At 46.8% G+C, this 11778-nt stretch overlaps 1 protein-coding gene across 1 annotated transcript in view; it reads right to left on the bottom strand.

The window, feature by feature from the left end:
- Window positions 1–1807: 1807 nt before the first annotated feature.
- LOC119374270 (uncharacterized) overlaps window positions 1808–11778 on the bottom strand; it is a 30614-nt gene continuing 20643 nt past the window's right edge. The window contains exons 3-5 of the mRNA XM_037644345.2: window positions 9469–9534; window positions 1987–2132; window positions 1808–1889 (exon numbers count right to left, since the gene is read on the bottom strand). Coding sequence (XP_037500273.1) covers window positions 1808–1889; window positions 1987–2132; window positions 9469–9534 — 294 coding nt within the window. The remainder of the gene's footprint in view (window positions 1890–1986; window positions 2133–9468; window positions 9535–11778) is intronic.

Raw genomic sequence — 11778 nt, 5'->3', positions numbered from 1 at the left:
AAGGAACAATATGAAAGAATCGCGCAACTTCCCAAACAATTCTGCGTGGCCTGCGCCTAGCGGTGCTAATAGCTTTAACAGCGGGTGACAGCTCAAAACCATCATCATATCGAGGTGACAGCAATATTGAGGCAATATTGAGGCAATACCTAAGAAAGAGGAGAGAGAGGAAGAAGCATAGTAATACCAACCGAGGAGTGTAGAAAGATGGTTTTAGGGCGACGGGCAGTGATTTGAGGGAGAAGAGGATGGAAGAGAGGAGGGGATAGGGCAAATCATAGAAGAAACATGAGTAGTATAGTAACTCAAGGCGTGGCAAAGAGAAGGGATGATGAGGGCGACTGATGTGAGGTTAGGAGGAAGGAAAAGAGGAGGGAAGAGGGTAAATCATTGCCATGTGTATTGTAGTATAGCAAGGTGTCAGGAAATTGAAGTGAGGGTGAGAAGGAGGAAAAGGAGGAGGGATGGTATGACACAGTATAGACGAGGCGACTTGCAATTTAGAGGCATGCACGTGGTCAAGCAGAGAGGAGGTTCCTTCAGTGCTAAACCATGCCCATATTCGCCTAGCTTCGCCTCACTTTGCATTTTATCGCTGAGGCTTCCCCTCAGCTCTGCTTTACATTGATCTTTACCACGTCAAGTCAGTTAGCCACACATAACGTTTTCGCGGGTGAAACCAGGTCGCATCAAAATAAAGAAAGAAGGCGTGGCGTTTTCGGTTATGGTTCAGGATTCATTTCTGCTGAAACTCTGGTTCTTGTAAGACGCTCCCTGGTACAGGCTGGGTTCAGAACAGCCTCATCATAACAGGACGCGTTTATATGGCGCTTCAGTGCTGCGCGCTCCGAAACGTTTAACAGCGGAGCTATCTATGTGGACCCTGTGCCGTCGGCATCGTTAAAGTGGTCACGCTAAATCAAGTGACGTGACGAGGGTGGAGAGGAGCGGGCCTGGGTCCTCGATTACGAGTTGTAAGAGGACGCGTTTTTATGGCGCTTCAGTGGTGCGCACCACGACCCTGTACCGTCGGAATCGTTAACGTGGTCACGCTAAAGCAAGTGACGTAACCCGGGTGGAGAGAAGCGGGTCTGATGAGAGAAAGAGATGAAAAGGGGGTCACGTGATCAAGTTTACGTCAGGCGGGCGATTCGAAGACAGGACTGAAAGGCTGTCACGTGATGAAGCTTACGTAAGACAGGCAATTCAGAGTGGCCTGAAAGGGGCCTTGATGAAGCTTACATAAGGCTTGCTAATTAAAGAGTGAATTGAGAGGGCAGCTGCTGCCTCTGAAATGGCAGAATGTAAAGTGGGCCACCAGGAAAAGACTTAGCGGAAAGAGAAAAGAGTGTAGGGTAAGGCGCGCCGACCAGAGCCGTCGGCTTGAACTATATACCTAACTTATCCTAAATAAAAAAATAACAAGGAAGTGACTTTGATGTAACTGGACAAAGCGAAAAAAGACACTTGAAGGAACCCAGTGAAAGTGGCAATAGACATTTTTTGGTCGCTAATCAATGCAATGTGATTCATGCTCACGCTATTGATATCAAAGTCTTTACATCGAAGTAAGTACGAGGACACAAGAAGTTATAGATGGGCGCATGTGTGTCCACGACTTCGTGAGATCTATCAGTGCTTAAAAACTGGCACTTTTAATATTGCACCAATGTTTCTAGACAAAATCTCTGCACATTGTCAGAACAATGTTTGCTGGACTAGGCGAAACTGTTTTTGAGATGCACTGCGCGGAAATTCATAATTATTATGGCATACAGAACTACGCTGACGCAGCAGTGCGGCCACATTATCCTTTCTTGAGGGTGTCCGCTTCAATCAAGTATTGCTTACCAGTGGTCCCATCTCCGTTGGGAAGAGCAAGAGTGCGCCTGCAATACAATACAATCTCACTTTACTATCACAAGCACGCCGATTAGTGCAAAATTGTAATGTCACTAAAAAAGCACAGACTCATCTGGTCCTTACCTTGTAAGTAAGATGAGGGCATCCACGCCGCGTGCTAATGCTCTAATCTGTACCGCGGGCTGAGATAACCAGTTGCGATGCAAATCAGTTGTGGTGGGTCTCTTCCCAGTCGTGTGAAAGAGCACGCTGCTTTGTTGTTGTGTTAGCTTTGGAAAAAAAAATGCGAAGGGATATGTAGTCATATTCTTCAGATTTTTCGACATGAATGCGTACCACCAACTAGCTCAGCTCTCTGTTATTTTGAGTCAGTAGGCCTCTAACATTTGCCTCATGAACAATTTTGTTTATGCTGTTGTAATTGAACTCGTCGGTACTGTAGAGCACAAATTAGGTTGCAAGAAACGAGCTGAACATAGAGCGTCCACTAAATACAACTTATATAATACAGCCAAACTCATGCATGCTAACGATAGGAAATACCATCAAATTACAGGCGATGGTTGCTACACATATACAACTTTCGCAGTAATTTATCAAATGGCGTTATGAAGTGTTCGGACAGGTTATATCTAATGTTTTGTAGTGTACAAGCCCGTCAACAAATAATCAAATATCCGCATTGCAGCAAAAATAACATGGCACTCTGCGTGTAGTCATTCGTGAGTCATGAAATGTCTTCATTCAAGAGGATAAAGGTAAATGCTCTTGACTAAATTCTCAGTGATTTTGATATATTGTGGAAAACTCGCATACCAAACAATAACTAATTCCTTTCTAAACACGTCCGCACGGGCTGCACGTGCACTTCGTCCACATCGTCTTTGATGCTTTCGTGTCAGTGAAGAAATAGAAAAAAAAATTACACCATCTCCCTCTAAAGGGGTCCATGAGGCGATGCGAAGCCCGAGCACTTGCATGATCGCATTCCGTTGGCTTTCTTTGGGCATGCTACCGACCTCGCGTCGTGGAACGCGAAGAGGAACGCTACGCGCGTTGTGCCTTCGCTCTAGCCTGGTGTTCATTCTCACAGGGCGAGCGGGGTCGACAGGCGCGCGAGGGGGGGAGCGTAGGAGAGGAGAGAGAGGGGGAGGGGACGTGCATGCGCTGGCGCTCATCGCAGCGTTGCGCAGGAGGGGGAGGGGTAGAGCAGAGGTTAGGAGGAGAGGGGCAGTGGGGATGGGGGACGGGGAGTGGAGAGGAGGTGCGTGGGGAGAGTTTGCGCATGCGCAGTAAGGGTGTTCACGCCGCACACCACCACCACAGGATTGAACTCCGCCATAAGGTGCTTCGCATCTAAAAATTCTGCGTAGCTTTAACGGACTGAACATCGTAAAGGTCAATGCAGAGCGGAGCGCAGCGGAAGCTTCAGCGCCGAAAGGCAAAATTATGCAAAGCTCGGCGAAGATGGGCACGGTTAAACACTGAAGCCGCTTGACCTTCCCGCTTGACGAACTGCATGAATCTAACCTCCAGCTCACCTCCCACTTCCACTCGCCTCCGCTATAGACCTTATGCAAAATTGCTGCCGTCTGTCGGAGGTTTCAGGAAGCTACCGATATGGCGCCATCTTGGAGGCTTGTGTCCGAATCGTATTGCTGTCGCTGCTATAACTTCTTGCTTGTATCTGCTTTGGTAGTGAGCGACCGGGGCATAAAAACGTCAGACGAGTGTGTAACGGCATGTATACACGTTACCGGCAATTCCTAGTTACTACGTTGACAGTTATTACGTGTAAATAACTGTCTCACAACGAGAAGGTACAAGTTTTTCACCGAGTCACATGTAGGCCTGCCGTCGTTGTAAATGAAGCTTTGCTCTCGGTTATAAATTTTGCCTGTCTGCTTTCAGTGTAACGAATAAAGCGTTGTTAGCTATCTGAATACCATGCGTGTAGTGTAGGATGGTTGGAAGGAGGCTTTGGCGCGCGACACAGCTAGGCACAGTTATAATAGTAAGAAAGTGCTGTTGAGCCATTTCAAAGCGGACATGTGCTGTAGATAACACGATACGTCAAGAATATTCGCGTTCATATCGTCACTTTTCGGGGCCTACTAGCGCCTTACGATTTCAACCTGTTTCCGCAAGGCAGTTTTGCGTCGCCGACTGAACGCTTGCGAACCCACCTAAGCGCGTAACAACGGTAACGCACCCACGGTCGAGTGTAACACATTTGCCGGAACAGCATTTTTTTCAATTTCATACGAAAGTGCCACACACAACCATCTGTTAGCATTACTAATAATAGTAATAATATTATCTGGGGCTTAACGTCCAAAACCACGATATGATTACTGAGAGACGCCGTAGTGGAGGGCTCCGGAAATTTCGACTACCTGGGGTTCTTTAATATGCACCTAAAGCTAAGTACACGGGCCTCAAACATTTTGACCTCCATTGAAGATGCATTCGCCGCGGCCGAGATTTGATCCCGCGACCTTCGGGTCAGCGCCATAACCACTAGACCACCAGTGGCGGGCCTATCTGTTAGCATTTCGTAGCACACAGGGATGCATACAGGATTTTTCCGAACGGGGTCAGCTTCTGGGAGAGCCTTAGATATGTGCTCTGCTTGGGGTACGTATAAATTAAAAAAAAAAGGTAAGGGAGGGTGGTCAGGCCATCCGGGCCGCCCCTGTGAATTTCGTAGTGATAGTACATGAAATGCTTGAAAAATACGCATAGTGCAGCAATACGCGCGCAAAGCATCCCACCAAATGTTATCTTGTTAAACTCGACAATCGAAAACCAACTACAAACAACACGTTCCAGCACGCTCGGTCCGTTCGCTGAGAATCGATGACGCACTCGACGACCGACCTGTCTAACACGTAATTTAGTCACAATGTAATAAACAAAGTAATGTGAACAGCAGCCCAGGCGCGCTAGGAGTAGCCGCGATGCAGCTTTGAAGCTCGTACATGAAGCAGCAGTTTGTCTGTGCCTGCAAGAGCACGTCGCGAAAACTGTCTGGTTCCGGCATGACACGAAAAAAGTGTTCTCTGAATAGTGCTGATGCTGTCACATACCGCATATATTAAGAACGGCGAACGTAAACACGGCGTTAGTCGTGAGCAGTAGCCGGAGCAACTGAACGATGTGCCGCTTCTCGTCGGCAGCGAGAAAATGTAATAACATGGAGGTTAGTTTCCTGTGAACCTTTTTTCAGCACCCCAATTTCCTCAATATGAGCAACATGGCTCACGAAAATATGTCGGCACTGCCGTTCCTGCCAACCGCCACACGACGTATACGTACGCTCCGTGTGTGCACATGCGGAGCGCGCTTAGCCTTCATCATGGCAGAAGTGCGCACGGCGGACGCTAGATGGCAGTAGGTTTTGCATAAGGTCTATACTATTCCACATCCTCCCTCCTCCTTTCCCTGCTTCTAACCCTAACACCGCTACTCACCCCACTCCTCTTCCCTCCCCTTGCTTCTATGCTATACAAGGCTATGCTATACTTTGCCCTCTCCCTTCCTGCTTTCACTCCTCCTCACCCTCACACCACTTCTAGCCCTCGCTTCCCTTTCGCAACCCCTTGTTATACTGCACTATACATTTTATGCTATGCTTTACCCTCTCGTCCGTTTCATCTTACTCACTCTCACATTACACCTCCTCACCCTACATCACTCCTCACTCTCCCTTTCTTTTTCGCTCCCTTTCTGTACTATACACGGTATATGGCTATGCTATGCCTTAACCTCTCCCCTCCTCACCCTCACATCACTCCTCACACTCACTTTATTTATTTATTTTATTTATTTATTTATTTACAACACAATGTTGTGGGAGACTTCCCCTTCACACCCATTGCTATACTATACAAGACAAAGTTATGCTATGCTTTCCCTCTCCTCCTTTCCATCCTCGTCACCCTCACGTGAAACACCCTCAGCCATACTTCCCTTCCACCACCTTTGCTATAATATATGGTACATGACTATGCTTTGCTTTAACCTTTCCCCCTCCTCACCCTCACGTAACTCCTCACCCTCAGTACCCGTGTCCACCCCCGCGCTATACTATTCTATACATGGCTACGCTATGCTGTACCCTATTCCCTCCTGTTTTCTCTCCTCCTCCCCGTCAATTCCCTTTATCACCTCTTGCTAAAGTACACCAGGCTGTGCTAGGGTTCTACCCTCTCCCTTCCTCCTCACTCTCACTTTCCATTCCCACACCCTAGCTACACCACACAAGTCACCACGGGTAATCTATTGGTCACTGCTGTAGTCACTTGAATCCTGTGAGCTGGATCTACATGAAGTGTATTATAACGTCGTGAAGTATCGTGGGATTTCTCCAGTCTGTTGGTCCGTGCTTTGCGACATATTTCATGGTATCACGGTCCAATATTGTAGAGTGTATGTGCAATTGCGTTCTTCTTCCTTATCGAGTTAAGGACTTAGTGAAATCGGTGCCTAGGTATGTCGGATGCAGCGGTATTGCAACTCTGCCAAAAATTGTATATAATGTATGAGTGAAACCGAGCCTCTGGCGCGGTTATATCATGAGTGATTGCTCAAGTTCCTTGAACACAGGCCCGTAGCAGGGAGGGGGAAGGCCTAGAGGCCGCCCCCCCTCTCCCAAAATTTTGGTGAAGTATGCGTTTTTACCAAAAATAAATAAGAAAAATAGGTGTTTTTCTCAAAAACTCAAGGTTTTCAGCAAGTGCCCCCCCCCCCCTCCCCGTAAACAATTCCTGGCTACGGGCCTGCTTGAACATGTTGCGTAGTCACAGCGCTAGTAGCCGATCTGCGGGATGGCCTCCTTGGTAGACCGAGTGCTGCTTTATTAACTACAAGATATTCAGGGGCTAGTTCATCCATGCCTGAAAACGATTGTTAACAGCACCAATTAGGAAAAAGGACGTCTAGAAAGAAGATACAGCAAACAGATCGAGACGCCGCATATTCTAGAGGTGCCAGTATTATGTTGGAGATGGGCTCGATCTGCTTAGTCTCTTTTTTTATGATGTCCCTTTTCGTAATTTTACATAGTTAACAATTGTTTTTAAGACGGCTTTCAGAGTCGTTCAAATTCTTGTGTCTGCTTCGGCTCGATTTAGCTAGGAGGAGTCCATACGTGACGCTGCTCAGCCCTGGCAAGGGAGCGAGACAGGCGGTATATGAATATCTTTCCCTTTTTATGGAATGTGTACTCATTGTCATTTGAGCTACGTTATTTGCCGTTGCTCGTATAGTTCTGATGTAGTGAGTGCTCCTTCCCTCGCGGCACCCCAATTTTGTTTGGGTTGTAGATGTACTACTTGTTACTGTACACCTTCACAGTTGTGAGAAAGCATAGCTAATAACGCGATAGCGTTAACGAGCTCGTTTCGCTAAAATTCCCGTATAGCTGTCGGTGTCGTTGGTTGTAAGGAAAAAATTGGCGTTGTTCGTGAGCGAAAATCAAAGACAGGTGCACATAAATAAATTTAAAAAATGTCCGGTCCGAGTGAGAGTCGAACCCATGCCTCCTGCGAGGGAAGCAGGTGTTCTACCACGGAGCCATCCTAGCGCTTGGAACTGCTTCGTTAAAAAAAAACCCTACGAGTATGTCACGTGGTAAGACGAGTCCCCTTAACGCATGTAATATTGCCTGGCAGAATCCTAGATACAGACCAGGCGTCAAAACATGTTAACTGCACAACGAGTGGGTGGTTTAAAGCTGCCCACCCATTACAAAGTATGCACGGCGCAGGTGCGCGTGGCACCTATGGACGCGAAGTGGGTACTTCGCCAATTTGCAAAAGGAAGAATTATGGCGTAGTGGACACTTCGCAACTGTAATTCAAGTAGCCATTCTAGCATAGTTAGAAACGGCTTATATTTTACGCAGACATGTTCCTTTCCTTGAGGAACGGTCGAAGGCGATTCGTATGGGGCCCGATTACGCAATCGCGTTCTACTCTTGACCGTGAAGCTCAAGCGTCCTCCAAGTTTTTTTTTTTCTGGACATATGTTGACATTTCGCACCAGGGCCTCACGTACGTGTGAGCGATTACGAGGCTGCGACCGTTGTGCTAGGAAATATGAAATCAAGCATATTCCGCAAACTTCCTGCGTGCCACAATGCATAGCCTTTCCATTTACTGCAGGGGCGCAAGCAGAAGTTTTTATTTTTTTGGAAGAAGAAAGGGGGTCTCGACTCCTGTTTTTATATGTTCCTCCTTGCTTCTATATGTGCACGCTTATGTGTGCATCTACGAATGTAATAAAATCGGAATGGTTGAGGGGTTGGGGGCATGGAGGTTAACTTTCGAAATCACTCCGTAGGTTACGCCGTAGATTTACTGTCTACGGTGCTCGGCAGCCAGCCATCACCGTTCCCCGTACTTCCTTCACGACGACTACATACACACTTGCGCGGTCGTTCTGTGAAATACGAAATATTTTCTGCCCACTCACGAAGCCGTCCCACAACGTGATCAACAGACAACTATTAACGATCGGATCGCAGAAGTACACGTGTTAACGCATAGATTACACCAGGGATCTCAAACTGACCTCAGCTAGAGGGCCCCAGACACGAAATGTAGTCCTGCTACAGCCAGGACCGCGATGAAGCATTGAGCGGGGGATAGCGTGCGTGTTAGGAGGCAAGTAACAGAGTGAGCTAACGTTGTCGTTCAGAAGAAAGCCTCATATCTACTATATGGTCCATTTCTGAAAGAGACTGGGCCTCAGTCCTTGAAAAACATTGACACCGACATTCCGAATGACTAAAATCTGTACGCCGATTGTGAAATATTGAGTTTTTGTTGCAAAGTTATATTTCAACGCATCGCGACCTCATAGGGTGCCTCACAAAAAATATGGCACGAAGACAGTGATGTGCGGGCCGGCACGCTATTGCACGGTGCGAGCGCGTGTTTGAGGCACCTGGCTTACACGGAACAGCAAGCAGCCTAAAGCAGGGAAGAGATAGGCGTCAGAACGGAAGTGTCGCAGCAGACTGCTTGCCGTTTTCCTGTCTACCTACTTAGCATGGCGATGCGGAAGAGCATGAATGCAAGCTCCAAGCTGTTATCAGGATCGAGAGCTGGAATGGGTCTGTAAGAGAAGTCCACAGCTGCAATCGTTCGTTTAGGCACTCGAAGTTTGGACTGAATTAAATTTTATTGGTTTTTTAATGGAGTGAGACTTGCAGTTTTACTACGGGTCGATTAGCAGTGAGGACCGCGTATGCGACTGTTTTCACAAACCGGTGTTTCACAAGTGGCCATTTCGATTAGCGCACTTGAGGGCTAAGGTAGGAGCACTTCACTTGTTTTTTTTTTCCATGCATTTCTGGGTGCCATCAAGTCATCCATCTATAATTACATCCCACTGAATTTAAACAGATCAGTCATTGGTGCTATATGTGGGCATGACGTGGTGCGTAAGCGCCTCTGCGTGGTTTAAAGAAAAAAAATTCACCAGCTTACCAAATGCAAATAACATTTCAGCACTCGATGCTGAATCTCCGTTTTAAATGGCAGTGCGGCGGCACAATACAGAAAAAAAAGATGATTTAGCAAGTCGCCAGAAACTTACTTTGTGAAGTCCAATCAAGATGAAGACGAAACGTCCCTTCCCGAGGAGAGAGAGGCGCCTGGATAGCTGCAAAGACAAGCGCCCAATTCCCGTGAAGTGAAAGCATAAGAACGTAGCGCACCGTAGCGCAACGTGGCGCAATAAATTTGGAGCACACTTATGTGCTCCAAATTTATTGAGTTTCTACAGTTTATGTTGGTGACACTTAACATCTTCTCCTAATCATATTGGATGACGTACGGGAAGCAGTAATGGGAAGGTAGCAAATTTCGTAGGGGGCACACTCCGTTTGGATGCATCATTGGATATGGACAAAATATACCTGAAATTCTGGAACTTTTTTTCCCATGCGCGTCTCTTCTACATATTCATTTTCTTACTAATTTACGGCAAAACGTACGTGCAAGTGGAAAAACAGCGCAAAAAAGGGGGCAAGAAAGGACACAGACCACGGTGATTTCTTGTCCCGTCTTTTCAGTGCTGCTTCTCCACTAGCGATACTTAGGCAACCAGCCCAAATGCATACCCTGCAGTATGTGCAAGCACGTTCGAGATCATTTTTATTTCATCAAAGCTGGAAATTCCTGAGGTGTGAGTGAAATATTCTACACAGTGTTAACTGTGAATATGTGGACTCTTTTAGCCTAATTCGCAACCAAGGAATGCCTCACAATGCCTTGTAATGTAACAGAGGTCAGGGGAAAGCAGACAATTAAGTGTTTGAGAGAAACAAACGAGGTGGCAGCCCAATGACCGGGGTTGTATGCGTGAAAGTGTATGTGAAATCAATGGCGAAACGATGCAACGTTTCCTCTCGCAGAGCTGGTCGATCGAAATGGCTTGCACGACTTGAAATCGATATGTGATCATGAAAAAAATCTGCCGTGCATGAACACAAGAGGAGATATTGGCCTGGAGCATACTGGAAAAGTGGACGATGTGCCAGAGTGATTTTTGCACGCGTGCACAAGGGGTGCAGTGTCATTAACTCTGTCTTGCAGTGCATGTGTTTTGCCCAGGCGGTATAGCACCTTGGACCAATAGTGTTTATACCTTTACAAACGATGGCACCATGGAGCCCCAGTGAAGCCATTACCGCACAGTATACGCAGAGATACCATGTGAGGGCACCAACAATCACCGATCGTCGCCAGCTCACAAGCAATTGACACTTCAACCCTGTGACGACGGTAGATATGGCTCATTATTGCCGGTCAGAATATGACATTGGCGCTGTCATATTACGGATGGAAAGACAAGTCCATTATTGGCTGTCATCATACGACATTCGAGTTCCCAACGTCTGAGGCAGGGCACAATGATGCAGTGTTGACAGTCAGTGTATGCACACTGATGGCACTTTCACGCCATGTGTAGGGCCACATAGGGCCGGTTTATCCGTCGGTTGAACAACGGCAGTAGACTTTACGTACCGTCCAGCCGATCTCGCTGGTTTGCCAATATAAAAGAGCTAATGATACGTGCCGGACAATGTGGTGCAAGCATACATGCCGCTCCACTATTTGCAACATTGATAAGTACGCTTCGAATACTCGGAATAATTTGTTTTTCTGTTTTGTCAAGACTAACTGCAGTTAGAATCGAGCACCAATATGCTCATAGCACCAATCACCATTTGCTCTGCATCTGGAGTCGCACAATTCAGACGTATAATTATTGCGACATCGTTTTTAGCAACGTTGGTGAATAGTGTGAAATACGCATATACGAACCAAATCTTCCGTTGAATTCAGTGAGCTGATGTAGGCCGTTTTATAGATAAATATAAGCAAAGCACTTAAAAGTCAATCAGTGTAATTGCTATTACAAGTTAACTGGTGCAACCGGTCCTTAATATGTGATTGAAGATGCTAAGAAGGTATATATAGCGTTCATGGGTTGATTGCGCAGAATGAAATTATATTTTCCTTCGAAATGGGGATTTTGCACTGGCGCCTTCTGTACATGCGCACGACGCAAAGCATTCTGATGACTTCACGAGCGGGGAGCGCCCGAACGATGTCATGACTTCCACCACAGAAAGCGTGTGGGGATTTTCAAGGTAAACATATTTGACAGATATCTGTCTGGCCAGGCAAAGTTGTAAGACTAAAGGACTCTCCAGTCAAGTTGACTTTTTAATTTTCAGTCAAAAATTGGCCCTACGTGTCGAGGCCCATTCGGCCTCTTCTTGAGAGGGTCTGTGCGGCCGGCTCAGCAGCTAGCGCTTTTTAGCAGTTGTGTCCTTTCACCGTCATTCTCCTCGCAGCTCTTGTGAATGCGTTGCCTTCTCCATTGGTTTCGAAAGCC

This window comes from Rhipicephalus sanguineus, chromosome 11 (assembly GCF_013339695.2).
Source record: "Rhipicephalus sanguineus isolate Rsan-2018 chromosome 11, BIME_Rsan_1.4, whole genome shotgun sequence".
NCBI lineage: Eukaryota > Metazoa > Arthropoda > Arachnida > Ixodida > Ixodidae > Rhipicephalus > Rhipicephalus sanguineus.
Note: the sequence above shows the minus strand (reverse complement) of the source record. Positions and strands in the feature narration are given on the sequence as shown.